This window comes from Macaca mulatta, chromosome 17, assembly GCF_049350105.2.
Source record: "Macaca mulatta isolate MMU2019108-1 chromosome 17, T2T-MMU8v2.0, whole genome shotgun sequence".
NCBI lineage: Eukaryota > Metazoa > Chordata > Mammalia > Primates > Cercopithecidae > Macaca > Macaca mulatta.
The window spans coordinates 25,225,144-25,251,873 of record NC_133422.1 but is presented as its reverse complement, the minus strand read 5'-3'; the positions used below and the strand labels follow the sequence as shown (position 1 = coordinate 25,251,873).

Below are 26,730 nucleotides of genomic sequence, written 5' to 3'. Positions count from 1 at the left end.
CAGGCTTTATTATTATTTTTTTTAATGTAACTCTAAACAACATATAGTTTTAGACACATTAAATCTCCTCATTGTATCTTCTCTCATTCTTAACTTGCAAATTTTTCATCTCTTTATCTGTTTTGCCTCTAGGTCATATTCTCAGGCTTAACTTCTAGTTTACCAGTTTTTTCTTAGCTGCGTCTGATTTGATGGTTAACCCATTCATTCCTAGATGTTATAGGTAGCCTTTTTGTAGTCTTTAAAAATGTTTTACATTTTTTCTTCCTGGTCTTTAATTATTAAAATATTTTTCATATCTATTTTGATTATTAAAATACCCATAGAATCATGCTGTAATTCTTTTAGGTCTCAAAAGCCTGTTACATTTATATTCTTTGTGTTTTTGTTTGTTTTTTAAATCTTGGGGAAGTGCTTTTTGATTCTGACTTTGGGTGGGTTAGTTTGTCATATGTTCTTTTAAGTTTGGAGTGAACTCATCTTTGTCAAGATTGATTTGTGGTAATTCTATGAGGTTAAGGGCAGGGCCCTCAGAGTTTCTGTCTGTTTTTGCCAGATATTCCTAAATTATCACAGCCCCAGTACTGCTTCTTTCTCTACTCCTAACCCTCCCTGCTCAAAAAAGGTTTTTTTGTTTTTTTGTTTTTTTTTTAATTTCATTTTGTTTTGAAGTAATTAGGAATTCACAGGAGATTGCAAATAAATGTACAGGGAAACTTTGTTTATCCTTCTCCCAACTTCTCCAGTGTTAACATCTAACATCCTACCTGTAGTGTAGTATCAAAACCAAATAACTGACATTGGTACAATCCATAGAGTTTATTCAGATTTCACCAGTATACATGTACTTGGGTATGTGTCTGTATGTAGCTTTATGCAGTTTTATCATATGTGTAGCCCATTTCCATAGTCAAGATACTCATCTGTAACATCCTAAGATTGCCTTTTATTACCCCCTTATAGCCACAACTCTCGCCTGGCCCCCGGCCCCAACCCCTGGCAGCCTCTTACGTGTCCTTTATCCTGTAATTGTCTCATAAATGGAATAATGCTCTATGTATCCTGTTGAGATTGGCTTTTTCACGCAGCATAATTTTTTCTTGGGGTTCATCCAAGTTGTTGCATATATCAGTCATTTATTTTTATTGCCGAATAGTATTCCATGGCATGCATGTGCCACAGTTTGTTTAATTGTTCACCCATTGAAAGACATTAGTGTACTTTGCAGGTTTTGGCTGTTATGAACAAAGCCACTGTGAATGTCTGTTTCCCACATCTGTTAATGAAAATTTTCACATACAATTTAATGTCATTAACCTTGATGTTCTATGTTGGAATGTTTTCACTGTAAACTGTATTTAAGCAATAATATATACCCATTTTTTTCTTTTTTTTTTTGAGACTGAGTCTGGCTCTGTCGCCCAGGCTGGAGTGCAGTGGCCGGATCTCAGCTCACTGCAAGCTCCGCCTCCCGGGTTTACGCCATTCTCCTGCCTCAGCCTCCGGAGTAGCTGGGACCACAGGCGCCCGCCACCTCGCCCGGCTAGTTTTTTGTATTTTTTAGTAGAGACGGGGTTTCACCGTGTTAGCCAGGATGGTCTCGATCTCCTGACCTTGTGATCCGCCCGTCTCAGCCTCCCAAAGTGCTGGGATTACAGGCTTGAGCCACCGTGCCCGGCTCATTTTTTTCATTATTTTTATATATCTGTGAATTAGATATGAAGAAATAGTTTTTTTTTTTGGCGGGGGGACAGGTTAACTTTAATGAATCTTATAATTTTATCGTATGACTTTTATATAGATAGAGAAAACTGGAACTTTGTCTACTCAGGTCAGTCATTAGACACCTTGGTTGTTCTGATTCATTGCTTGATACTCTTTTCAGGAGGGATTACCACACTTTGGAATATTAAATATATATATTAGTGGTTTTTAGGAGGAAAGATTGTGACTGATGAAATTTGTTGAATAAAGTGTATGGGGTAAACATTTGTGTGACTGTCCTTTGTTTAGGAAGTCGAAGCTCAAGAGGTTCTCAAATTGATAGTCACAGTAGTAATAGCAACTATCATGACAGCTGGGAAACTCGAAGTAGCTATCCTGAAAGAGACCGATATCCTGAAAGAGACAACAGAGATCAAGCAAGGGATTCTTCCTTTGAGAGAAGACATGGAGAGCGAGACCGTCGCGACAACAGAGAGAGAGGTTTGTCAAACAGAATTTTATTAAATAGTGAATAATATCAATTGGGTGAATTGTTTTTTAAAACAGTTACCAATTTACTATTTAATGTAAAATATATTTTAAGGCTTGTGCTTGATGACACACTTGAAACTATTATATATACTCATATAATCTTTGTTCACATGGTTTGGGAGGGATTATGTCAATAGCTAGTGACCAGTACCTACTGGCAACAAAGTGCAAAAACTTGGGTGCCCTGCTGTGTGTCTCTCATCTTAACCAAATAGCTTACAAACCTTTAAAGTATGTAGATGGTTGGGTTCCATTCCAGGCAATTCTGATTCAAGAAATACCTAAACTTCACATCTGAGTATCCTGGCTACTCACTCATTCGCTGTGATCAATAGAATTTTATAAGGACTTTCAGAGAGGAGCAATAAAAAAATTTTAAAAAAAAAACCAATGATAGGGCTAGGGATTGTTTAGAGAAATATTTTATTTGTATTCTATCCTGAGAAGATATGGTATTTGCTTTAGCTAATTTTGCATTCTTATATGTCTTAAGCCAAAACTTTTTCTGTTCATCTATCTGATGATCTCTTAAATCAATTTTGAAGCAAGATTAGGAAGCACTTTTAAGAAGGATGTAAATACTTTCTTTGGCAAGCTTTTGTTTCTGTACTTACTCGGGCCTTTAAACATTAAAAATTTTATGAAGGTCTTACTAACCTTGGCTGAAGTAAGGTTCACTATAATGCCTAGATTAATATAGCATGAAACTTGATGGCCCAGAGAATTGAATATTGATACTTTACTATGGGCTGAATCAAAGAGGTAATATTATATCTTGATTGGTTAGTAGTAGAAGAATAATAAAGTTTCTAAGGCATCGTCTACTTTTGGGAGCATAGATAGGATCAGAAGTAGGAGAATTGATTGGGTTGAGTTTGTATGGTAAGCCTAATGCATTTTGGTTAAAAGATATGTAGAATTTCCTTAGTTACAGATAGGGCTGGAGTTTCTATGTTCTGTTTTGATATCTGAAATTATTTCTTCCCTAGGACTTTTAGAACTGGTGATGCTTTTTTTTAAATCTCTTTTTTCCTTTTTTTCTATTTTCATATCCTTGCTCAGATTTTTCTCATCTCATGCCTGAATTCAGTAGTACCATTTGGTTTCAATCTTATGGTTAGTTCAACCACATGTATTGATCTTCTGCTAGGTGCCAAGAACTCTGATAATTGCTTTACATTTATTCTGACTTAATCTTTACAATATCCTTGTAAGTGTAGGTATGATAAAATAATTCATGTTTTCAGAGTTTTGGGGATTAGATCTAAGAGTAGTAAGATTACAATATTATAGAGAAGTAGGTTCCAGAGCTGGAATTCAAACTCAGGTCTTCTGAGTTCAGTTCTCTATTTTAATTTTACTGTAACTACTTCAATAATTATCAGATGTATGATTGAAATAAAAAAATATTTTGGAGGCTAATGAATATTTTACAAATATTGGTTGAGTACCCATGTTAGGCACTTTGCTAGGCACTTGAGGTACAATAATTCTTATCCTTGTAGAATTTAATGGGGAGAGGGAAGAACTCCCCACCCAAAAAAGCAAAGTAGGATAAATGCTACTACTCTGTATAAAAGTTCTGTGAGAAGACAAAGGAGCAAACTCAATTCTGAGCAATTCCAAGAAAGCTGCCTAAAGAAGTGACATCTGAATTAGGGCCTGAAGGATAAAAGGAAACTATAGAAGGAGCACTTTACAGGGAGAGGGTGCAGCATGTATAGACACCAGGACTGAAAGAAACATGTGCTTCGGAGTAGTAAGGAATTATGTTACAACATTGGAGTCAGAGTATGCTATAATTGGCAAGGTAGAAAAGAAGCCAGAGAAAAGGACTGATGAAAGACTATAGGCCAGGTAGTAAATGACCTAAGTTTAGCCTAGTCAGGCTAAAAATTTGATTTTAATTGCCTTTCACTGCCTACAAGATAACTGCTTTTAAGCAGTTGGAAGAAATAATTTTCATCAAAAACATATTAAGGATGTTGGGAAAGATTGAAAACAAGGATACCAATTAGTTAGACTGTTGATGACATAGGCATCTAAGAAGACCTGATCAAGGTCTGAGTTAATAACTATATCTGTGGGGATAGAGAAAGGAACAAAGAAATATTTTAGAAGTGAAGTTGATGGTACTTGGATATGATGAGACTTAGACAACTCAGAGATTTATCAGCTTTAATGAATTGGTATGTCGTTTATTAAAATAAGGAAATGTGTAAGTAGAAGCACATCTTTGAATAACACATTTTGGGGGAAAGATAGGGGAAGATAGTTTAGACATATTAAAGTGATGTTCTTATATTCTTTGCATTTTCGTTTGAAGAAAGCATTGATATTTTGGTTGGGAAAATAAAATTATATGTCTCATAAAAGCATGTCTGAATAGTCTATTTGCTGATATTGCTGTAATTAGAAATTTAAAGTATGATTTGCTATAAGTTATGGTATTGAATTTGTTTCAGGTTATCTTGTAATGATTATGATGTTGGTATGACTCCTTCAAACTAGGAATTCATACAATACAAAAGATGGGTAGATAGCATTCTAGGAATCCAAAGTATGATACAGAAGAACTACTTTCAGTTGGTTTCATCAAAAGTAAAAGCGTTTAAGAAAACTGACTTCTAATGCATCTACCATCTCTGTGACATTGGGAAGACAACTCTGGAGCATAATTTCTGTTTTTAAATAGAAAGGGGGAGAAGCGACTGTGTAGGATTTCATTTTGATTTCGTTTTAAAATGCTATGATCGTTTGTATCTGGGTCTATAACCTCTAAAATAGTAAAGATAGATAGAACTTGTCTTTTTAATCAGTGATTAGGAAGGGAAATCCAAAATACCATATTGAACCCTTCCTAGAAACATCCTAAAATTATTCTGCTTAATGAGTTGATGTTAAATGTTCCACTTACCAACCTGTTGGCCGTATTATAATATGATCTTTATCGAACAACCAGTAGATATATAGTATGTAAATGGAAACATCACAGTAGCCTAGATCAGACTACAGTAGTTGCTTTGAAAAATGGCTATCTCTTTGAAAAAGTTCATGCCATCCTCGTATACGTTTTTTTATCCCAGACTAATTTTCTGCTCAACGGGGTATTTGGGCAGCATGCATTCATTTACTCTGTTTATGTGATTTGTGTGTACATGGAAAAAAATTTAAATAAAGTGTGATGAGGTTATCAGTTAACATTTTAAGAAAACAGCTCTTCATCTGAGTAGTCATTTATATAATTAAGTAAAGCTTCTAATTTATTAGTAATTGGTTATTAATTACAAATATATATCACTAATATGAAACACTTTTTACATTTATTTCAAGATTGCTAGACATCAGTACCCTTAATATTACAGTTCATGATAAGAGATTGATATTGCAGCAACAAATTCTGACATATGTTTTGTTCACTATATTTTCCTCACATAATAGCTGCACTTTGATTTGTATATATTTTGGCCTGAAATTAGAGGTGTGACTTACGAGGGAAATTTTTTTTTTCCTTCAGCTCCTATGTTCTACACCTCCTGCTGCCCCTATCCTTTGCCACCAGTGTTCTCAGGTCCTGCTGGGGGGACAGAGAAGATCAGAGGTGAAGGGTAGAGATGGCAGAAAGTGGGGTTGGAGCAGTGGGCTGGAGGTAGGGTAGGGAGCATGCAGAGAAAGATCAAAGGTGGATCAGTGGGAGTGGGGAAGGGGGTTGACGGGGAGCAGGAAACATGGTAGTTAGAGGGCAAATAAAAATTATCTTTAAAAAATTTAAGGTCTAGGGGTGATTGTTACTTGGATATTAAGTTAAAATTAAATATGCTACTTGGTTTGTAATTTGTTGCCAGTGTGACCCTATACACAGATAAAATTTAAGATTTACCATACTGTCTTACCAATAGGTTATCTGTCAAATTAATCACTGACAAAACTTGATTTTCATTGTAGATCAAAGACCAAGCTCACCAATTCGACATCAGGGAAGGAATGACGAGCTTGAGCGTGATGAAAGAAGAGAGGAACGAAGAGTAGACAGAGTGGATGATAGAAGAGATGAAAGGGCTAGAGAGAGAGATCGGGAACGAGAACGAGACAGGGAGCGGGAGAGAGAGAGGGAACGTGAACGGGATCGGGAAAGAGAAAAAGAGAGAGAACTAGAAAGAGAGCGTGCTAGGGAACGAGAGAGAGAAAGAGAAAAAGAGAGAGATCGTGAAAGGGATAGAGACCGAGACCACGATCGAGAGCGGGAAAGAGAGAGGGAGCGAGACAGGGAAAAAGAACGGGAACGAGAAAGAGAAGAAAGAGAGAGGGAAAGAGAGCGAGAACGGGAGAGAGAGCGAGAGCGAGAACGGGAACGAGAAAGAGCGAGAGAAAGGGATAAAGAACGAGAACGCCAGAGGGATTGGGAAGACAAAGACAAAGGACGAGATGACCGCAGAGAAAAGCGAGAAGAGATCCGAGAAGATAGGAATCCAAGAGATGGACATGATGAAAGAAAATCAAAGTAAGAATAATTATCAGTCAGTTATTATATGTATCTGGTGTTTATTTACCCAGCACTTTTTGGGAGGCCAAGGCGGGCAGATTCCTTGAGGCCAGGAGTGGGCAACATGGCAAACTCCATCTCTACAGAAAATACAAAAATTAGCCGGACATGGTGGCGCATGCCTGTAGTCCTAGCCACTTGGGAGGCTGAGATGGGAGGATTGTTTGAGCCTGAGAGGCAGAGGTTGCAGTGAGCCAAGGTTATGTTGTTGCACTCTAGCCTGGGTGGAGACCTTGTCTCCAAAAAAAAAAAGTTTTTTCAGTTGTCTAGAAAAAGCAATTTTTAAATTAAGACAGGAATCAGTGAACTTGTATCCCATCACATCACCTAGACTAGTCACCAAGGGATATCACCTGTGCCATTCTGATGATCCTTCATGAATTTTATGTGCTTGTAATTATGGAGTCACTACCCCAGGCTGCAGGAAGCATTGACAATGTTTTAGAACTGAGGGAATCCTTGTAATCACTGCATGGTTCGAAGATGAGAGAAAAGGAAGTGTCTTCTCTTGTGCTGTGGAGTAGTTCTTTGGGGTCAAAAGATGTGTTCTTGGCATCTCATATATCGAGGTCATTCCCCCCCGCTCACCCCCTTTTAACCAAAAAAGAGCTTACTTGCTCAAATATCTAGGAAGTTGGAGATTAGCTTTTGCTTGTTCTGATGTGGCTATATCCAGATTCTCAAACAAAGCATTAGCAGTTTCCGTCTCTCCAGTTTCCCTCTGTATTAATTTCAGTCTCAGAAAGGTTTTCTCCAAATGATGGCTAAGATGGCCCCAGAGTTGTCCCTGTCAGCTTTGCAGTCCTCTCTGTGTTGGGGCTCTCATTAGTTGATGGGGAGACAGTAATTGACTAAGCTGATCACAGTGTTCATGAGAATTCTAGACTCTGATTGGTCAATTTTGAAGTTCTATGGGTACAAAACAAAACTTACTAGAATTAACTGCTTTTTTGCCTCCAACTGGGATAAACACTGGTTTACCTTGCCAAAACATACTGAGAAAATAATTTATGTATCTTCAGTTTTCTTGCTCCTACCTCCAGCTCGTTTGCCACAGGGTGAATACAGGCTGCCTACTTTAGGCTTTTTTCATCCTCCCTATTGTGGGTTATGGTTAGGGCCAAACAACGCAGCACAGAAGTAGAACCTTCTTCCCTTAGGTCTTGGCTACTCTTTAATTTGCAGCCATGGTTTCTGTAGTACACCCCCTGGATTACTTTCCTGCTTCCCTCTCCTTACATTTTGAACAATCTTACCTGAACATAAACTTCAGAGATATCTTTTTTAACACATGGAGGCACAGGTACATATTCCCGCCCTCCCCATCCCCCACTTTTCTGACCTCTTTATTTTCTAAGATGAAAATTCTGAAATCTTTGTTATTTATCTTTTATTCAGTCCTATGTTTTCATTAATACAGATTGAGCATCCCAAATCCAAAAATTCAGAATTTGAAATGCTCTAAAATCTAGTGCTTTTTAAGTGCTGACATGACACTCAGAGGAAATGCTCATTGGAACATTTCAGATTTTCAGATAAAGGATGCACAACCAGTAAGTACAATGCAAATATTCAAAACCCAAAGCATTTCATGGATAAGGGATACTCAGACTGTATTTTTTTCATGCTTCTGATATCTGCTTATAATAGCAAAAGTTTTTCTGGTTTTTCATGGTTAGACAATCTAAGAGTTGACAATGACCCCAGAAATTTAGAAGTTGAATAACTCTATAACAGAAACTATGTGAGATTAATATCTTAATCTTTCATTAACTGTATTGTCATCTCAGTAGTTCAGTTTATCCAGCACTTTTTTTAACTGCTGTTATGTAGAAGGTTTGCCAAATTGCCGTATTTTATTTTACTCTAATTGTGTTTATTTAGGTATTTCCTTGAAATACTTTATCTCATGTTTTAAATTTTCACTTTATTCCAGCCTATCAGTTATCTCTTGGTGTGTAACACATCACCACATAAGTTAGTAGCTTAAAACAACCACCATTTATTTGCTCATGATTCTATGGATTGGCAGTTTTTCTTGGGCTCAACAGAGTGGTTGTTCTGCTGGTCTCACTTGGAGTAACTCATGTATCAACATTCCATCTGACAATGCAGCTGGGCCTGGAGGCCCAGGATTGTCTCACTCATGTGTCTGGCAAATAGGACATCTTGTTTCTCCTTCACTTGACCCCCTGAACTTCAGTAGTCTAAACTCTGCTTTGCATGTGATGGTAGAAACATAGCAAGAGGGCAGAAGCTGAAGCGGCAAGGCCTCCTGAATCCTCTTCACATCTGCACAGTGTCACTTTCACCCCATTCTCTTGTCATAGCATGTCATTAGATATGAAAAATGGGGAAATAGGCCAGTTATTGATGGGAGAGGAGCTTTGGATAAAGTAGTACACAAGCTTGGGCCTGTGAATTGTCATATTACACCTGGGGCCTTCTCCACATGGTTGCTCATCTATATAAAGGAGCTGTCTAGGATATACATGTGTTGCAATGTTTTTGTTTTATTTTTATTTCAATAGTTTTTGGGGTACAAGAGGTTTTTGGTTACCTGGATGAATTCTGAGATTTTAGTGCACCTTTCACCTGAGTAGTGTACATTGTACCAAACATGTGTGTTTTTGTCCCTCACTCTCCTCCCACCCTCCCCATTCTGAGTCTCCAAAACCCATTATATCACTCTGTATGCCTTTGCATACTCATAGCTTAGCTCTCACTTACAAGTGAGAGCAAGTTGCTGCAAAAGGCATTATTTTGTTTTGGTTTTTTTTAAGAAAACAAAATGGCTAAGTAATACTCCATTTTTTTATGGCTTTTTATGGCTAAGTAATATTCCATGGTTTCATGGTGTATATATACCACATTTTCTCTATCCACTCATTGGCCAATGGGCACTTAGGTTGGTTCTATATCTTTGCAGTTGTGAATTTTGCTGCTATAAACATACATGTGCATGTGTTTTTTTCATAGGATGACTTCTTGTCCTTTGGGTAGATACAAACATCTGGATCAAACATCTCCTTTTAGTTCTCTAAGGAATCTCTATACTGTTTTTCATAGAGGTTGTACTTATTTACATTTCCACCAGCAGTGAATAAGCATTCCCTTTTCATCATGTCTATGCTAACATTTACTGTTGTTTTTTACTTTTTAATGGCCATTTTTGTAGAAGTAAGGTGGCATCTCATTGTGGTTTTAATTTGTATTTCCCTGGATGAGTGATTTTGAGCGTTTTTTTATATGTTTGTTGGCTGTTTGTATGTCTTCTTTTGAGAAATGTCTATTTATGTCCTTTGTCCACTTTTTGATGGGATTGTTTATGTTTTTCTTGCTGATTTGTTTGACTTTCTGATAGATTCTGGATACTAGTCCTTTATTGGATGCATAGTTTGCAAGTATTTTCTCCCATTCTATGGGTTTTCTTTGTTATTTATTTTGCTGTGCAGAAGCTTTTTAGTTTAATTAGGTTCCATTTATTTCTTTTTGGTTTCGTTGCATTTGCTTTTAGAATCTTGGTCATGAAGTCTTTGCCTAGGCCATTGTCCAAAAGAGTTTTCCCAGTGTTAATTTCTAGAATTTTAATGGTTTCAGGTCTTAGATGTAAGTCTTTGATCCATCTTGAGCTGATTTTTGTTTGAGGTGAGAGAGATCCAGTTTCATTCTTTTACATGTGACTTGCCAGTTTTCCCACCACCATTTAGTAAATAGGGTGTCCTTTCCCCATTACGTCTTGTATGGTTTGTTGAAGATCATTTGGCTTTATTTCTGAGTTTTCTATTCTGTTCCATTGGTCCGTGTATACAGTATGTTTCTTAACTTTCGACCATAGTATTTATAAACAAACAATATTAATGAAAAAACAGGTAGTCAAATTTTGATGAAAATGGCAGAAAACACTAGAATAAGTACCCAAGAGATATAAAACGCTACTCATTTAAAGCTCAACTAAGAAGGGAAAAGGAACTGATTTTACAGTATACCCACAACATATCTGGCTCTGGGTTTATGACATAACTAATTTATTCCTCACTGCAGTTTTATGAGATGGACTCTCATTTCCCACCCACCCAGCCCCACCCCCCCATTTTCAGATGAGGAAACTAAAGTTCAGTGACTTCAAGGAACCTTCTAAAGGCTGCATAATAACTAATGTAGTTGTAAATTGAACTCATAGCTTTTTTACTTCAAAGCCAATATTAGGTTTTCTCATTCAGCTCTGCAGCGTAAGGCATTTTTGTATCATAAGAATGCAAAATTGCTGAATGTTTGTATTAGAGGGTACATTAATATATTGATTTCTGTGCTGCATGTTACCGCCTTGCAGTATTTAAATCTGGCAATTTTCACTTGAGTATTCTACATGTATAATGAAGAAGAAGAAGAAATGTCGTGTATTTTAAGTTCACAATTCTTAGCAAATGAAGTAAAGAATTTTTATTAAAGGCACTGAATATCCTTTGTATGATACACCTCTGGCAATATTGCTTTTCTACAATTATATGTTCCAGTTATAGTAAAGAGATACTAGTAAAAACAAAGAAATCTCTTTTTGCCCCCTAGAATTTTATAAGTTGTGTTTGCTTGCCCAATTTAGGAAGCGCTATAGAAATGAAGGGAGTCCCAGCCCTAGACAGTCCCCGAAGCGCCGGCGTGAACATTCTCCGGACAGTGATGCCTACAACAGTGGAGATGATAAAAGTAAGCAGACTCTGTTTTCTCTCTCTCTATATTCATATTCGTTTGAAACCATGAAACCATCCTTTCATACTAGTAGGAACTGATGAATTAAGATTTTTAAAAAGTTGTCTTGCTTTGCTGTCTCTAAATATCTCCTTTTGTGACTAAAGTGTGTGTTAGAGTACTGTCATTTTCTACTGTTTATAGTAAAGCCATATTTTTATTTTGGCTAAAATTATTGTCATTTTAAAAGTTTTAAAATGATCTTGATCTCTTGACCTCGTGATCCACCTGCCTCAGCCTCCCAAAGTCCTAGGATTATAGGTGTGAGGAGAGATTGGCTTATTATAATTTATCTGTACCATGCAGTGGTTATTAACCTGGTGAGAGTGTGATTGCTTTTATCTTTTATATAGATGAAAAGCACAGACTCTTGAGCCAAGTTGTACGACCTCAAGAATCTCGTTCTCTTAGTCCCTCGCACCTCACAGAAGACAGACAGGGTAGATGGAAAGAGGAAGATCGTAAACCAGAAAGGAAAGAGAGTTCAAGGCGCTATGAAGAACAGGAACTCAAGGAGAAAGTTTCTTCTGTAGATAAACAGAGAGAACAGACAGAAATCCTGGAAAGCTCAAGAATGCGTGCACAGGACATTATAGGACACCACCAGTCTGAAGATCGAGAGACATCTGATCGAGCTCATGATGAAAACAAGAAGAAAGCAAAAATTCAAAAGAAACCAATTAAGAAAAAGAAAGATGATGATATTGGAATAGAGAGGGTTAACATAGAGACAACGTCTGAAGATGGTCAAGTATTTTCACCAAAAAAAGGACAGAAAAAGAAAAGCATTGAAAAAAAACGTAAAAAATCCAAAGGTGATTCTGATATTTCTGATGAAGAAGCAGCCCAGCAAAGTAAGAAGAAAAGAGGCCCACGGACTCCCCCTATAACAACTAAAGAGGAATTGGTTGAAATGTGCAATGGTAAGAATGGTATTCTAGAGGACTCCCAGAAAAAAGAAGATACAGCATTCAGTGACTGGTCTGATGAGGATGTGCCTGACCGTACAGAGGTGACAGAAGCAGAGCATAGTGCCACCGCCGCTACTCCTGGTAGTACCCCTTCTCCTCTATCTTCTCTTCTTCCTCCTCCACCGCCTGTGGCTACTGCCACTGCTACAACTGCGCCTGCAACTCTTGCTTCCACTACTGCTGCTGCCACCACCTCTTTCAGCACATCTTCCATCACCATTTCCACCTCTGCCACCCCCACCAGTACCACCAATAATACTTTTGCCAATGAAGACTCACACAGAAAATGCCACAGAACACGAATGGAAAAAGTAGAGACACCTCATGTGACTATAGAAGATGCACCACATCGCAAACCTGTGGATCAAAAGAGGAGCAGCAGCCTTGGGAGCAATCGAAGTAACCGTAGTCACACATCTGGTCGTCTTCGCTCCCCATCCAATGATTCTGCCCATCGAAGTGGAGATGACCAAAGTGGTCGAAAGAGAGTACTGCACAGTGGCTCAAGAGATAGAGAAAAAACAAAAAGCCTGGAAATCACAGGAGAGAGAAAATCTAGGATTGATCAGTTAAAGCGTGGAGAACCCAGTCGAAGTACTTCTTCAGGTAATAAGATTGAATTATGATCTAGTCACTGTTTCATAGGTTAGTATATTTTATACATATTTTAATTCTAAAGTAATGCTAAATTGGTTACTTTACATGTTGCCTTAAATTTTATGGAACTTTTTAAAGAAAAGCTTAGCTGCCCCATCGAAATGTTACCTGTTATCACATTAATACCAACATTATAATAGAAATACATACAATAGTGTTAATCAGTTTAGTATCAGAATTTTAGTAGTATGTCTTGGTGGAAGGGTTTATGTGTTCAAGTCCCTTATCAGTGCGTATGATTTTAACCTTCCTGCTATTCTTCATGCAGTCAAGGCTGCCTCTTTTGACCACAGAAAATAAGATAGGGGAGTAGGAAGAGATCAAATAATGGAGTGATTAGTTCTATTAATGCTTAATCATTTTATGTACTTCTTGGAAGATATTTTATGGTTATAGTGGAAATAGACAAGGAAACTTTTTTTAAATTTATTAGAACTTTGAGAGAGGAATTTTTCTTAGAATGACTTATATGGATATTTATATAGAGAAATATATATGTAGAATATAGAAATATGTAGAACATATAGAGATAATATGGAATATAGAAAATTATATAGAATATGGAAAAAGGTAAATTATGTTTTAAAGGATCCTGAAATGAAGCATTTTGTTTCTATTTTATTGTGTGCTAATAACTCTTTGTACATGGTATATTTATTTTAGATCGCCAGGATTCAAGAAGCCATAGTTCAAGAAGAAGTTCTCCAGAGTCAGATCGACAGGTCCATTCAAGATCTGGGTCATTTGATAGCAGAGACAGGCTTCAAGAGCGAGATCGATATGAACACGATAGAGAGCGCGAGAGAGAGAGGAGAGATACAAGGCAGAGAGAATGGGACCGAGATGCTGATAAAGATTGGCCACGCAACAGGGATCGAGATAGATTGCGAGAACGAGAACGAGAGAGAGAAAGAGACAAAAGGAGAGACTTGGATAGGGAAAGAGAGAGACTAATTTCTGATTCTGTTGAAAGGGACAGGGACAGAGACAGAGACAGAACTTTTGAGAGTTCTCAAATAGAGTCTGTGAAACGCTGTGAAGCAAAACTGGAAGGTGAACATGAAAGGGATCTAGAAAGCACTTCGCGAGACTCTGTAGCCGTGGATAAAGAGAGAATGGATAAAGATCTGGGATCTGTGCAGGGATTTGAAGACATAAATAAATCCGAGAGAACTGAGAGTCTGGAAGGTGAGTGCTACCTCTTTTTCGGTGATACTGCTTTCTTTCTTTTCAGATTTCATGGGAAACAACTATTTTCTTTTGAAAGGGCATCCACTAATAGGCACATTGACTTCATTCTCCATTCTTTTATAGGGGAAGTAGATATCAGAAGGAAAAGGCCTATGAGATACAGACATATATATATATATATTTTTTTTAATGTGGTCCCCTCTACTACCATTAAGGCAGATTTGGTTCACATAAACCTAAATGAAATAAAAGATTGTTTAGATGCAGTGCGTATAGATGTTGAAGAATAACCATCACATCCTTTTCTTAGATGTTAAAAAAATAAGATTACAAAAATTGAAATGACTTCTTAGTTCAGAGAGGGATTCAGATAATTATTAGTGAATCCCTATTTTCTAGGGCAGTTTAGAACAAATATATAAAACAATAACACGGCCGGGCGCCGTGGCTCAAGCCTGTAATCCCAGCACTTTGGGAGGCCGAGACGGGCGGATCACGAGGTCAGGAGATCGAGACCATCCTGGCTAACACGGTGAAACCCCGTCTCTACTAAAAAATACAAAAAAAAACTAGCCGGGCAAGGTGGCGGGCGCCTGTAGTCCCAGCTACTCGGGAGGCTGAGGCAGGAGAATGGCGTAAACCCGGGAGGCGGAGCTTGCAGTGAGCTGAGATCCGGCCACTGCACTCCAGCCTGGGCGACAGAGCGAGACTCCGCCTCAAAAAAAAAAAAAAAAACAATAACACTACCTGAAACTGTATTTAATGCCGGATTGACTAGAATCCCACTGGTACTCCCCAGTCCTAGAATAGGAACGCTAAGTCCATGTCAACCTTTTGGCCCACTCAGAGCCAGCCCCAGCTGTGTGAAACCTCACTCTCCATGCTTCTACTCTTTACCCTTCAGCCCCCATTTACTAGACAAGCTGACTTGTGCCTTTCCATTCTCTGCCCTTCTTTGTACCACTCATACCATTGCCTGATAGACCTTTTTCTTTTATCTCATCTTTCTTACTCAAACTTCAAGTCCCAATTTATACATTATTTTCTCGATGAAGCCTTCTCTGCTCGAGGCACTTACTGTTTCAGATTCATCTCTTCATATTACATTTTCATCTCAATTTTGAGTATAAATAGCATCAAATCATGAAGCATGGTACAACCCTGGGATATAATTGAATATAATTGAATTAATCATTATCAGCTCTCTGTGATTAAAGTCAGTATCCCTCATCTCTAAAATATATAATTTGCTAGTTATGATCACAGACAATATAGCATAGAAATGTATAACTGAATCCCTTGCTATGTGACGTAAAGTTTTTACTCACTTAAAGTAGGAAAATGAGTTGGATCACCTTGAAAAATGAAAAATCCTATTATGTGCCTTTATGTTTAGATGTATGTTTATATGACGAAGTTACTAAAATTGGTTACCTTAGAAGTGACTTAGTGAGGATATGGGGAGATTACTATAGAATTTGATAACATGGAAAATCACTAGAATGACTAGAAATGTCTTATAACTTCTTATATTTTATTTGCTGCAAATTCATACCCATAAAGCATACGGTTACATTTTGAAACTTAGTATTGTAGATTCAGTGAAATGTATGGTTAGCTAGTGATTATAAACGTTAAGTGTATTCTGTAATTTTAGGATTAAGTTCACAACTAACTCACCAAGAGACAAAGTTTAGCATAGGTGGTTGAAAAAAGTTGGTAAAATAAAAAAAAAAAAACATACACTAGTGGTACTCACAAAGTTATTTTTAATTGTATTAAAGCATTCTTCTAAAAATTGTGTTCGTCAGTGAATAAGATCATTGAGATAGGGAGGAGGAATTGAGATGTAGAGAGAGAATTAATGGCACTTCTTGTATTTTTACCTCACTGCTGTAAAGTTTATATAATGAGCTAAATAATATGAACTAAGATTTAAGCTTTAAGTAAATTTTTGAAATAAGTTTGCAAGTTTTTAAATTACTTTAGATAAATTGTGAAAATTTGAAAATGTAACTTCAAAATCTTTTGAAGTTAGATTTGTCTGAGTTTTAAAGTTTTAAATTATCAAAAATTAACACAACACACAATCAACATTAGTATGTTAGTAGTAGCTTTTATTTGTCATAATTGTGATCTTATAACCTGTTGTGATAATTGCTGTCCAGATTGTATTCTTGCTGTTAAAATTGAATTTACCTAATTAAATTTTATTTATGTTTTCTTTTGATATTGTCAAGTATTTGAATAATTAAGAGATGTAGTTTTCTGATGAAAAAGATGTTTTTCGCATTGTTATATTGTGTGTACCCTCTACCTTTTGGTTTGATTTAGTCATCCCCTCCCTTTAACATTGCCTTTGATCTGAAATTAATTTGTCTATTTAGCAGGAGATGACGAGTCCAAGTTAGATGATACACATTCATTAGGCTCTGGTGCTGGAGAAGGATACGAGCCAATCAGTGATGATGAACTAGATGAAATTCTGGCAGGTGATGCAGAAAAGAGGGAGGACCAACAGGATGAGGAGAAGATGCCAGGTAACTTTGCAGAGGTGGTTAAACATGAAAGTTACCTGTTATATGGTATTAGAGTATTCTTACCTTCTACTCTGTAAAAATTGACCTAGGGCACTTATAATTTTTCCCTTTATATTTTACTTAAGGTTGAAAGGCCAATAAAATGAAAATTACAGCCCATATGCCTGCTTATTTTTAAGTAGGCATTGTCTGTGAATTACAAAGGCCCTCATTTAAAATAGCAAAATTCTAAAGTTTATTTTCCAGAATTTAAGAATCATATTATATGACTTGGAATCTAAGCAAATACTGATTGTCTAGCAATGTTCTTTCTACATGGTAGGTATATGGTACAAAGCTTCACAACTGTGGTGACATAAGCCAACTTTTTAAACAACCTGTCAAAAATTTACAGTAGTTGAAATTGTATTTGAACACTATATACCTCTATCAATTTTCTAAATTTGGTAATTATTTTGACTCACAGTACTTTGCGTGTTACCAGAACTCACTCTAATGATTATGCAATGAAGCAACATCCCTTAACATTCCTCTTGAATCATTCCAATTAGCTTCTGATCGTTACTAACAGTTTTTTTAAATCACAGTGAGGATCTTTTCTTTGATTATATAAAATATGAAATTTTTATTTTAATTTGCTCTTATGTTTTGCAATTTTTTCTACTGATGTAGAAGGTATGTATGATTGTTATCTTTGTTATTTTCTGGTGTTAGGTATTTCTAAGTAGAACATTATTTCTTCAACTGTTCCTTCTCAGTGGATGGATTATTTGCTCTCAGTGTTAATAATAGTCACACTCTGACTCTTAAAGAGATTTCATAATGAAATAGTTGTTTTTAAAAATTAAAATGTGTACTCACACTGCAAACACATGTACTCCTAGATTTAACCCTTAAAAGGATTCTGGTACCAAGTTTCAAAAGATTAGACCTAATCTGAGTGAAGTCAATAGAGTTCTTTCATTGGGGATCTCCCATAGAGTTAAAATGAGTTACTCGTTTGGGTGGGTTGGGTCACCTGTTTTCTTTTGGTGGGAAGGTTTTTTATTTGTCAGAGTCCTTAGATTCTGAATATTATATGGGAAGGCTTTTATTTTAAGAATAGGACATTTTTGGTTTAAAGTACTTTTCATTTAATGTTTTCTGTGTTTTCCTTGATTTATATAAATTTCTATGTAGATAACAAGACTGCTATTTCTTGGTGTAAAACAAATCTTACTTTTTAACTTTTTACAGATCCCTTAGATGTGATAGATGTGGATTGGTCTGGTCTTATGCCAAAGCATCCAAAAGAACCACGAGAGCCTGGGGCTGCACTCTTAAAATTCACACCTGGAGCTGTTATGCTAAGAGTTGGGATTTCTAAAAAGTTGGCAGGTTCTGAACTCTTTGCCAAAGTCAAAGAAACATGTCAGAGACTTCTAGAAAAACCGAAAGGTAGTTTCATTTTACTTTAACTATATGCTGTCTGTTAACCATTTAAGGTGCCATCTAAAGAGGATTGTGATCTGTTCTAATGTAGCACTTAACACTGTATAGAAACTATTTTTTGAGAAATCATTTATAGTCATTATTTAACCCTCATGGTCAAAGTTTCTCTTTAAAATTTATTTTGAGAAGAGTTATCCCACAGAAAAGTTGGAAAAAGAGTACAATGAACTTTTTGTATTAAAATTACTTATTAACAGGCCAGGCGTGGTGTAGCATGTCTGTAGTCACAGCTGCTTAGGGAGGTTGAGGCAGCAGGAATGCTCCAGCCCAGGAAATTGAGGCTGCAGTGAGCCATGATTGAGCCACCACACTCCAACCTAAGTGACAGAGCAAGACCCTGTCTCAAAATAAAATAAAATAAATAACCAATAAATTACAATATCAAAGTGCTCAGTGGTTTGCCCTTGGCTAAATGAAATAGAGCCAGGAAAAAAGACTACATATTTTTCATGTCTAAAGAAATTGGGTATTTTGGCAGCCCTTTCCCCCTAGACACCTACCCAAATGCAGGTGTGTAGGTTGAGTCTTTAACAAAGTGGTTAAGAGCTTGGTTTGTAAGGCTGGATGATCTGGATTTCGGTAGGCACACCACTTACTAGCTATTACTTAATCTGTGTGTTAGTGTCATCATCTGTAAGTTAGGAATAATCATACCACCAACTTCCTATGGTCATTAGGAGCAAATCGGTTATTACAGGCAAAACACTTAGAACAGTTCCTGGCATATAGTAATACCCAATAAATATTAACTGCTACTTTGAAAATATCATACTGATTTTTGACCTTACTGCAACAATTTTCAGTTATTCCAGATTATCTAGCTTATGGATTCTGGTGGTGGGGGTTGTTTCGTTTTGGTTTTTGCAGTCTCTGTCTCATCTAGTACCTACCTTAGTTTATTTTGCAACTTACTAATAGTTTATTAATGGGGAGGGACGAGCAGATGGTAAAAAGAAGGAAAAAGGGTAAAAGGTAAAAGCAACAACATTAACAATTTTATATCATGTCCCTGGGCGTAAAAGTTTAGTTAGTATTAAATTTTATCAAAAAAAATTGTGTTACGAGTTTTATGAATTCATGCCCTTCCTTTCATCTATTAGCATAGGCAGTAAATTTTTTTATTTTAATATAGCCCAGTAAACCTAGAGTATACATGTACAAAATACATATAAATTATAATTGTGAACGTGTATTAACCGAAAAATGACCCAAGACTTAGTTCTTGCCCTACTCTGTTTGTCTTGTTTAGTTAGTATTAAATTTTATCAAAAAAAATTGTGTTACGAGTTTTATGAATTCATGCCCTTCCTTTCATCTATTAGCATAGGCAGTAAATTTTTTTATTTTAATATAGCCCAGTAAACCTAGAGTATACATGTACAAAATACATATAAATTATAATTGTGAACGTGTATTAACCGAAAAATGACCCAAGACTTAGTTCTTGCCCTACTCTGTTTGTCTTGTTTGGTTGGTTCTGTGACCTTAAGCAAGTAACTCCTGTGAGCCCCAATTTAATTTGTAAAGTGATGGAATAAAACCCCTGAAATCTTACCCACCTCTAAAGATATTTGTTGCTGTGACTTTTGCTAGTGGCATTTCAAGTTAAAATCTGGTTTGATTTTGCTACCCATGAAATACAGTTCGGCCCTTACTTAATGATGACTTAACCTAAACAAGGAAAATATACACTGTAAAGGGTGGGGTGATGTGGCTTGACAATCAGACCTCTTCTATTTTTTGCTGCTATGGTGGTTATATTAGAGAACTGAATCTTGATTAAAGACTTTGTCTTGTTTGCTGCCGTATCCAGGGTCTAATTATCTATCTATATTTTCTGCTATTGCCCAGAAAAGTGCCTGACATACATAGTAGGTATTCAGTAAATATTTATGAAATAACTGATAATGATTTTTCTATTCCATTTGGTCTATTCAAGTGTACCAACATGAAAGAAAACATAATCATACTTCACATATAATTTTTAAAAGAAACAACTAAAGCTTAAAGCAGAAAACTTACAAGTGTACTGAAATTGAAATTGCTTTTGTCTAAGTTTTCTAATTGCACTAAGGTTAAGTTCTATTTTTAATTTTTAATTTTTATGGGTACATAGTAGGTGTGTATATCTTTGTAGGGTACATGAGATACTTTGATACAGCCATGCAATGTGTTAATAATCATGTCATGGAAAATTGAGTATTTGTTCCCTCAAGCATTTATCCTTTGTGTTACAGACAATCCAGTTACTCTTTTAGTTATTTTTAAATGTACAATTAAATTGTTATTGACAATAACAGTTTTTACAACAGGGTGTTATAGTCACCCTGTTGTATTATCAAATACTAAGTCTTATTCATTCTTTTTTTTTTTTTGACCCATTAACCATCCCCCCAACTTCCCACCCCTACTACCCTTCCCAGCCTCTATTAATCTTCTACTCTCTGTTGGTTAAGTTCTTTTGAGCTAAACTGTTAAGAATGCATTTAGTCTGTTTCTTGAGTAATTTGGTGCTGCTCAGTTCACAACTATGAAGAGACTAGAAATTTAGCCATGTTATATACTCCCTGAGGAGGTTTGCAGGTGTGTGTTTTGTAATCTATTTTGAAAGCCAAAAATAAGGATCCCAATAAACAGAAATGTGTGCTAATGAACAATTTTCAAGGAAGGGTGTAGGCTCAGTGCATTTCTTTTATATTATATCTGTAGTGGAATGGTACTTAATGTTTTCGTTTTTGTTTTTAGTCATGTGCATATATGACTATATGATTGGTTGGTACAAACATTGGTATTTCTGAATCATCTGAAAAACTGCCCCTTTTTTCCCTTAAGGTATTCTAGTCCAACTATGGTGATTCTCATTCTGCAAATCTGGTGGTAGAGCCTAGGAAATGTTTTTAAAACAGCTCCTCAGCTGGTCCTGATAGACTCCAGTGTTTGAGAACTAGTTTCGAGCTTTTCTATTTATTTACACCTTTCTTAGGTTACATACCTATTGACTAGGTGTATTACATAAGACTGGTTTCTTGTTAATTATCTAATCTCAATACTTACACTTTGCAGCCCAGAAAATTGAAATCAGCTATGTAATGCAGCTCCATTTTGTTCTCAGTAAAATGTGTCTTTTGTTTTTACCCAAGTGTCTACTGCTTTTCTTTGTGGGTTCTAAAAGTAACCTGCTTGATCGTGTTGTATGAATAGAGGCAATACCTGCTGTCTTTCGTACTCTTGGCCAACTCTTACTTATTTGGATTACTGACTGGTCCTGTTCTGTTATTTTGATTTCCTTTGTGTCTATTTTTAACCCAACCTCTTTATATTTTATTATATCTTTCCTTAATTCTTCTTCTGGGTTTTTTTTTTTTTTTTTTTTTTTTGTATGTTCAGTGTTTTCTCCCCTACCTTGCATGTTGTGACTTAAAACTAAGTGATTTTATTTAATATATTGTCCTAAGTTTTTATGGTGACCAAATCTAGGACAAAATTTGCAGGTTGTCTGACTAACACTTAATCACTTTCTTAACTATTTTTTTTAGAGGTCACAGACTTGAATATTGTTATAACATTTGAATCTTGCTATAATAAAGTCTTGAAATCTAGAACTCTAAATAGTAGTTGATGGTAAGCAGTATACTGAATTAGAGTTCAGTGATTCTTGAACGTCTCTTTAAAACATCCTTTAAAAACATTCTTTAAATAAATTCCCTGGTGCTGGGGGCAGTGGTTCATGCCTGCAATCCCAGCACTTTGGGAGGCCAAGGCAGGCAGATCACTTGAGGTCAGTTCAAGACCAGCCTGGCCAATATGGTAAAACCCCATCTCACTAAAAATAAAAAATAAAAAAATTAGCCAGGCGTGGTGGTGTATGCCTGTAATCCCAGCTACTCGGGAAGCTGAGGCAGGAGAATCGCTTGAACCCAGGAGGCGGAGGTTTCAGTGAGCCGAGATTGTGCCATTGTACTCCAGCCTGGGCAACAGAGAGATACTTTGCCTCAAAAAATAAATAAATAAATAAATTTTAAAAAATTAAAAAAAATTCCCTGGGCTCTACCTCGAGATCTACAGTCTGCTTTTCTTATATTTTAAGTAAATTTAAAGTGGCTATCAGAATATTTATTCTTGTTTGAGACTACCAACATAACTACATATTGAAGGTGCTTCACAGAGAATATATTGCCTTTAATATGAAATAATTTTCACCAATGTTGCTAACTTTAATAAAGTATAGAATTTGTAGAATATTCAGTTAAGTAGTGGGTAACCCTTTTCTATTTTAGTAAAACTTAATGCATGTTTATTTTTTTTTGAAAGACGCAGACAATCTCTTTGAACATGAATTGGGGGCTCTCAATATGGCCGCATTACTACGAAAAGAAGAAAGAGCAAGTCTTCTTAGTAATCTTGGGCCATGTTGTAAGGCGTTATGCTTCAGACGGGATTCTGCAATTCGAAAGCAGCTTGTTAAAAATGAGAAGGTACTGTTATTTCCTTGGAAAAAATACAAAGTGAATAGTGCGAATTTTTCATTTGGTTGTTTTATTTTTCATTTGGTTGTTTTAAATTGAGATTGCAATCCTATGTTTTTATGAGTTTAGTTTCCTAATCTTTTACACATGTAAAAGGAAGCATGCCATTAAAAAGTATAATACACTTTATTTTACTTCAATAGTATTAATGAATATTTGTTTTAATAAAGTTTAAGATATTCTATTTCTGTTAAACGTTTTTTGTGAAAAGTTTTCAACAAGCAAACATATTACAAAAATTTATTTAAATTGAAACTCAAGGAAAAAAATTTCTTAGAGCGGTGAGGATATTTATGAGAGTAGTATTTATGAGAATGTACAAAGTTGGAAGAAAGGGAAGTAAAGTGACCCTATATAAGTATTTGAGAGGAATAAAGAGATTGAGAAGTAAAAGAAATAGAAATTAGATTTGGAAGAGATCTGTTAATGAAATCTGGTAAACCCAAGATGAAAACATTTTAGACTCTTTGAAGCTAAGAAACTGGGATTTTTGGCCGGGCGCAGTGACTCACGCCTGTAATCCCAGCACTTTGGGAGGCCAAGGCAGGCAGATCACGAGATCAGGAGATCGAGACCATCTTGGCTAACACGGTGAAACCCTGTCTCCACTAAAAATACAAAAAATTAGTCAGACATGGTGGCGGGTGCCTGTAGTCGCAGCTACTTGGGAGGCTGAGGCAGGAGAATGGCGTGAACCCGGGAGGCGGAGCTTGCAGTGAGCTGAGATCACGCCACTGCACTCCAGCCTGGCAACAGAGCAAGACTCCGCCTCAAAAAAAAAAAACAAACTGGGATTTGTATCTGGGGTAGTGGATGAGTGGGCATAGGTAGTACAGACTGAGTATCCCTAATCTGAAACTTTCTGAGGATCAACGTGACCTTCAAAGGAAATGCTCTTTGGAGCATTTCAGATTTTGGATTCTTAGATAGGGATGCTCAACTGGGTACATAAATGTAATACAAATATTCCAGAATTCAAAAGAATTTCAAAATCTGAAACATTTCTGGTCCAAAGCATTTAAGTTGAGGAATACTCAACCTGGATGACAAAAAGAGAGTTGGTGTGATTCTTTGCTTAGAAAGTTTAGAGTAATGACAAAATGGTTAACTTCACTAGCTTTTTACTTAGAGGCAGTTAGGAAAACAGAATTATCTTTGACTATGTAACTTTCCTAAAGAGAAGTTTCATTAAAGAAAAATACTCAGATTTAGGGCAGTGGGTAGGCGGGATTCAATTTTTAAAAAACAGAAGAATGAGTTTATCTCCAAAGATTAAAATGGAAACAAATATGAGGAACAGGCGATTTTTAAAACACGTCTTGACTATATAATCAAGTTTTCCTCACTTAAAGGTCTGGTTCAAGATTACTTTTGACAGAATCACTACAGTCATTCCCCTTTGCCCTCTGATTTCAGTATGCACTTTTCTTTGTTTCGTATTTTGTAACATTCCCTGGTCCCTTCTCTGTGACAATAACTTTCCAAAAAATGCTAATGTAACTTTAAGTCACAATAATATAGATACACATTTTAGTATAAGGGAGGTAGTAGTTCTTCAGCATACTGCATGATTAGCTGTCTTCTAAAGGATTTATTCAGTTCTCGAGCTCACTTTTTATGGGACATTGAAAGATTGGTAAGGAGTATAGAATAGAATGTTGGGCTTACAGAAGGAAAAACTATGTGAGGAAGGAACTCATGACACTTATCTTCGTAGAACGGAAGGATTGTCAAGTAGAGGTAAGATTGAATTACAGTGTAGCACCATAGAAGAGCTTTCATTTCATCACATGGAAGAAATAGTGCCATTCAACAGCAGAATGTGCAGTGTGTTTTTTGTTTGTTTTGTCATTGGAAATGATGTTGTAAAAACTGGTTGATTACCTGTCAGAAATTGTTGAGAGGATCCTACTTTAAGCAAGGGGTTAAACTAGGTGCCCTCTAAAAGTTTGTTTTCAAAGATTCATTGAGCCCAAACACATTTTCTGATTTTGCTTTGAAATCCAATAAAGCTGATTTAATTTAATATCCAAAATGAAATACTCTTATAACTTTGATATTTTGGGTAGAGGTTAATCTTTCCTATTGTCAACTAATAATGTACATCTTTTTTAAAGTTTGTTTTTGTTTTCTTCAAATAGGGCACCATAAAACAAGCTTACACGAATGCCCCAATGGTAGACAATGAATTACTTCGATTGAGTCTTCGGTTATTTAAGCGGAAGACTACTTGCCATGCCCCAGGAAATGAAAAGACTGAAGATAATAAACTTTCACAGTCCAGTATCCAGCAGGAACTGTGTGTGTCTTAAGACCGAAGTTCAATATGGTATTTTTGGTACTGTCTTCCTTCAGCAGTGCATATTCTTTTGCAAAGTTTTTTGGTTTGACAAGCATTAGTGACAAAGGCAGAAAAGATTTATCAGCCGTGCTAAAAGAGCGAAGAATTCTGATCTTTAGAGACACTCGTTTTGGCTAACTTAAGATTTTACATTAATTTTTACATAGTCCTTGACACTCATGCAAAATAATGTGAAAACATCTAGATTTAGTAGTTTATGCTGCGCCTTTTGTTAAAACTGAAGATTTTGGGAAATGGTTGTCACTGCTCTTCCAGCCTATGAATATTTTTGTGAAATGGAACCATGGATTTATGTCTGGATCATCCATACAGAACCAACAGTTGTATTCAAAAACAATGTGTTCATCAAAGTAATTGCTCACATTGTGCAGTATGTGAGCACATGTATGTGTACAGTATGTGAGTATGTGTACAGACCATGTGAAAGGGAATGCTGGTCTAGCTAACATGGTATGTTTGTAGGCGAATCTCTAGCAGAAGGAAGCCAAAATATTTTTTTCCTTTTGAAAGTTTTTAAAAAATTATTTCATGGATCTTTTTTTTAATTAATACGTGTGCATTGTTACAATGTATGTTGGATGTCTTTTGACTCTAAATGCTTTTTTTGTTATCAGAGATTGTGTACTATTTTTATTTTTAATAAATGTAACTTCCCTTTCCTTGTTTTAGATTTACTTTGCTCTTCATTAATCTTATTCCTGATGTTCTAAAACATCAGTCATCAACATTACATGTTTCATGCTTCAGATATTTTACTGCTTGTGTCCTTATTGTTGGATAGCTTTAAACAGAGTTGATGTACTTCAAATGTAGCTTGTTGATACTTAAGGCATCTTCTTGGAATGTGACTTTTGAAGAAAAAAATTACTCAAAGCAAACCAAGAGTTAACAAACCTAACATAACCTGAGGTTTAATATTGTACTGTCATATTTTTTAGAGCTATAACTTTTGATTATATTAAACTGCCTCCAGCTGTACTATGTAAAACAGATTTACTTTTCAAAATTACAGTATACCTGCTTTGTTCTGTATGTATATGTTTAACTTATGAAGTGGACTCTTAGAAGGATTTGAAATGGACTCTGGCCACAGAATTTGTGAGCAGACAGTAGCAGTGATAATAATAAAAGAAGGCAATCAAAATTTAATTTTATCATGCCCTCTCACAGGTTTTTGTTATAATTGTAAGCCTATATTACTTGTGTTAGTAGTTTTGTCTCTATAGGTAACATAATGACGGTGGTGCAGAGTTTCTGTTCAAGAAACATATGTTGTAAAGTTAATTTATACAAGATAGCCGCCAAAGGAAATGGTCTTACTTGCAAATGACTTTGAAAGCATGCATAATTGCACACAGAGCAGGAGAAAACTTTAATCAGAATTTCCTTGTGTCCTTTTCCTTTACTAAGTGTTTTGAATTAAAAAAAAAAAAAGTATGACCTC

The 26,730-nt window shown here is 36.0% G+C and overlaps 1 protein-coding gene across 18 annotated transcripts in view; it reads left to right on the top strand.

Moving 5' to 3' along the window:
* The window catches only part of ZC3H13 (zinc finger CCCH-type containing 13), a 97,584-nt gene extending 71,149 nt beyond the window's left edge, over window positions 1–26,435 (top strand). For 9 of the 18 annotated variants that reach the window (XM_015121030.3, XM_015121027.3, XM_077974317.1 and 6 more), the window contains 10 exons: window positions 2,014–2,205; window positions 5,774–5,857; window positions 6,202–6,757; window positions 11,403–11,506; window positions 11,902–13,125; window positions 13,840–14,364; window positions 16,755–16,907; window positions 18,144–18,344; window positions 22,710–22,873; window positions 25,066–26,435. In XM_015121030.3, coding sequence (XP_014976516.3) covers window positions 2,014–2,205; window positions 5,774–5,857; window positions 6,202–6,757; window positions 11,403–11,506; window positions 11,902–13,125; window positions 13,840–14,364; window positions 16,755–16,907; window positions 18,144–18,344; window positions 22,710–22,873; window positions 25,066–25,236 — 3,374 coding nt within the window. In that variant the 3' untranslated portion in view covers window positions 25,237–26,435. The remainder of the gene's footprint in view (window positions 1–2,013; window positions 2,206–5,773; window positions 5,858–6,201; window positions 6,758–11,402; window positions 11,507–11,901; window positions 13,126–13,839; window positions 14,365–16,754; window positions 16,908–18,143; window positions 18,345–22,709; window positions 22,874–25,065) is intronic. The other 9 variants (XM_077974321.1, XM_015121034.3, XM_028837477.2 and 6 more) reach the window with 3 other exon arrangements.
* Window positions 26,436–26,730: the final 295 nt, after the last annotated feature.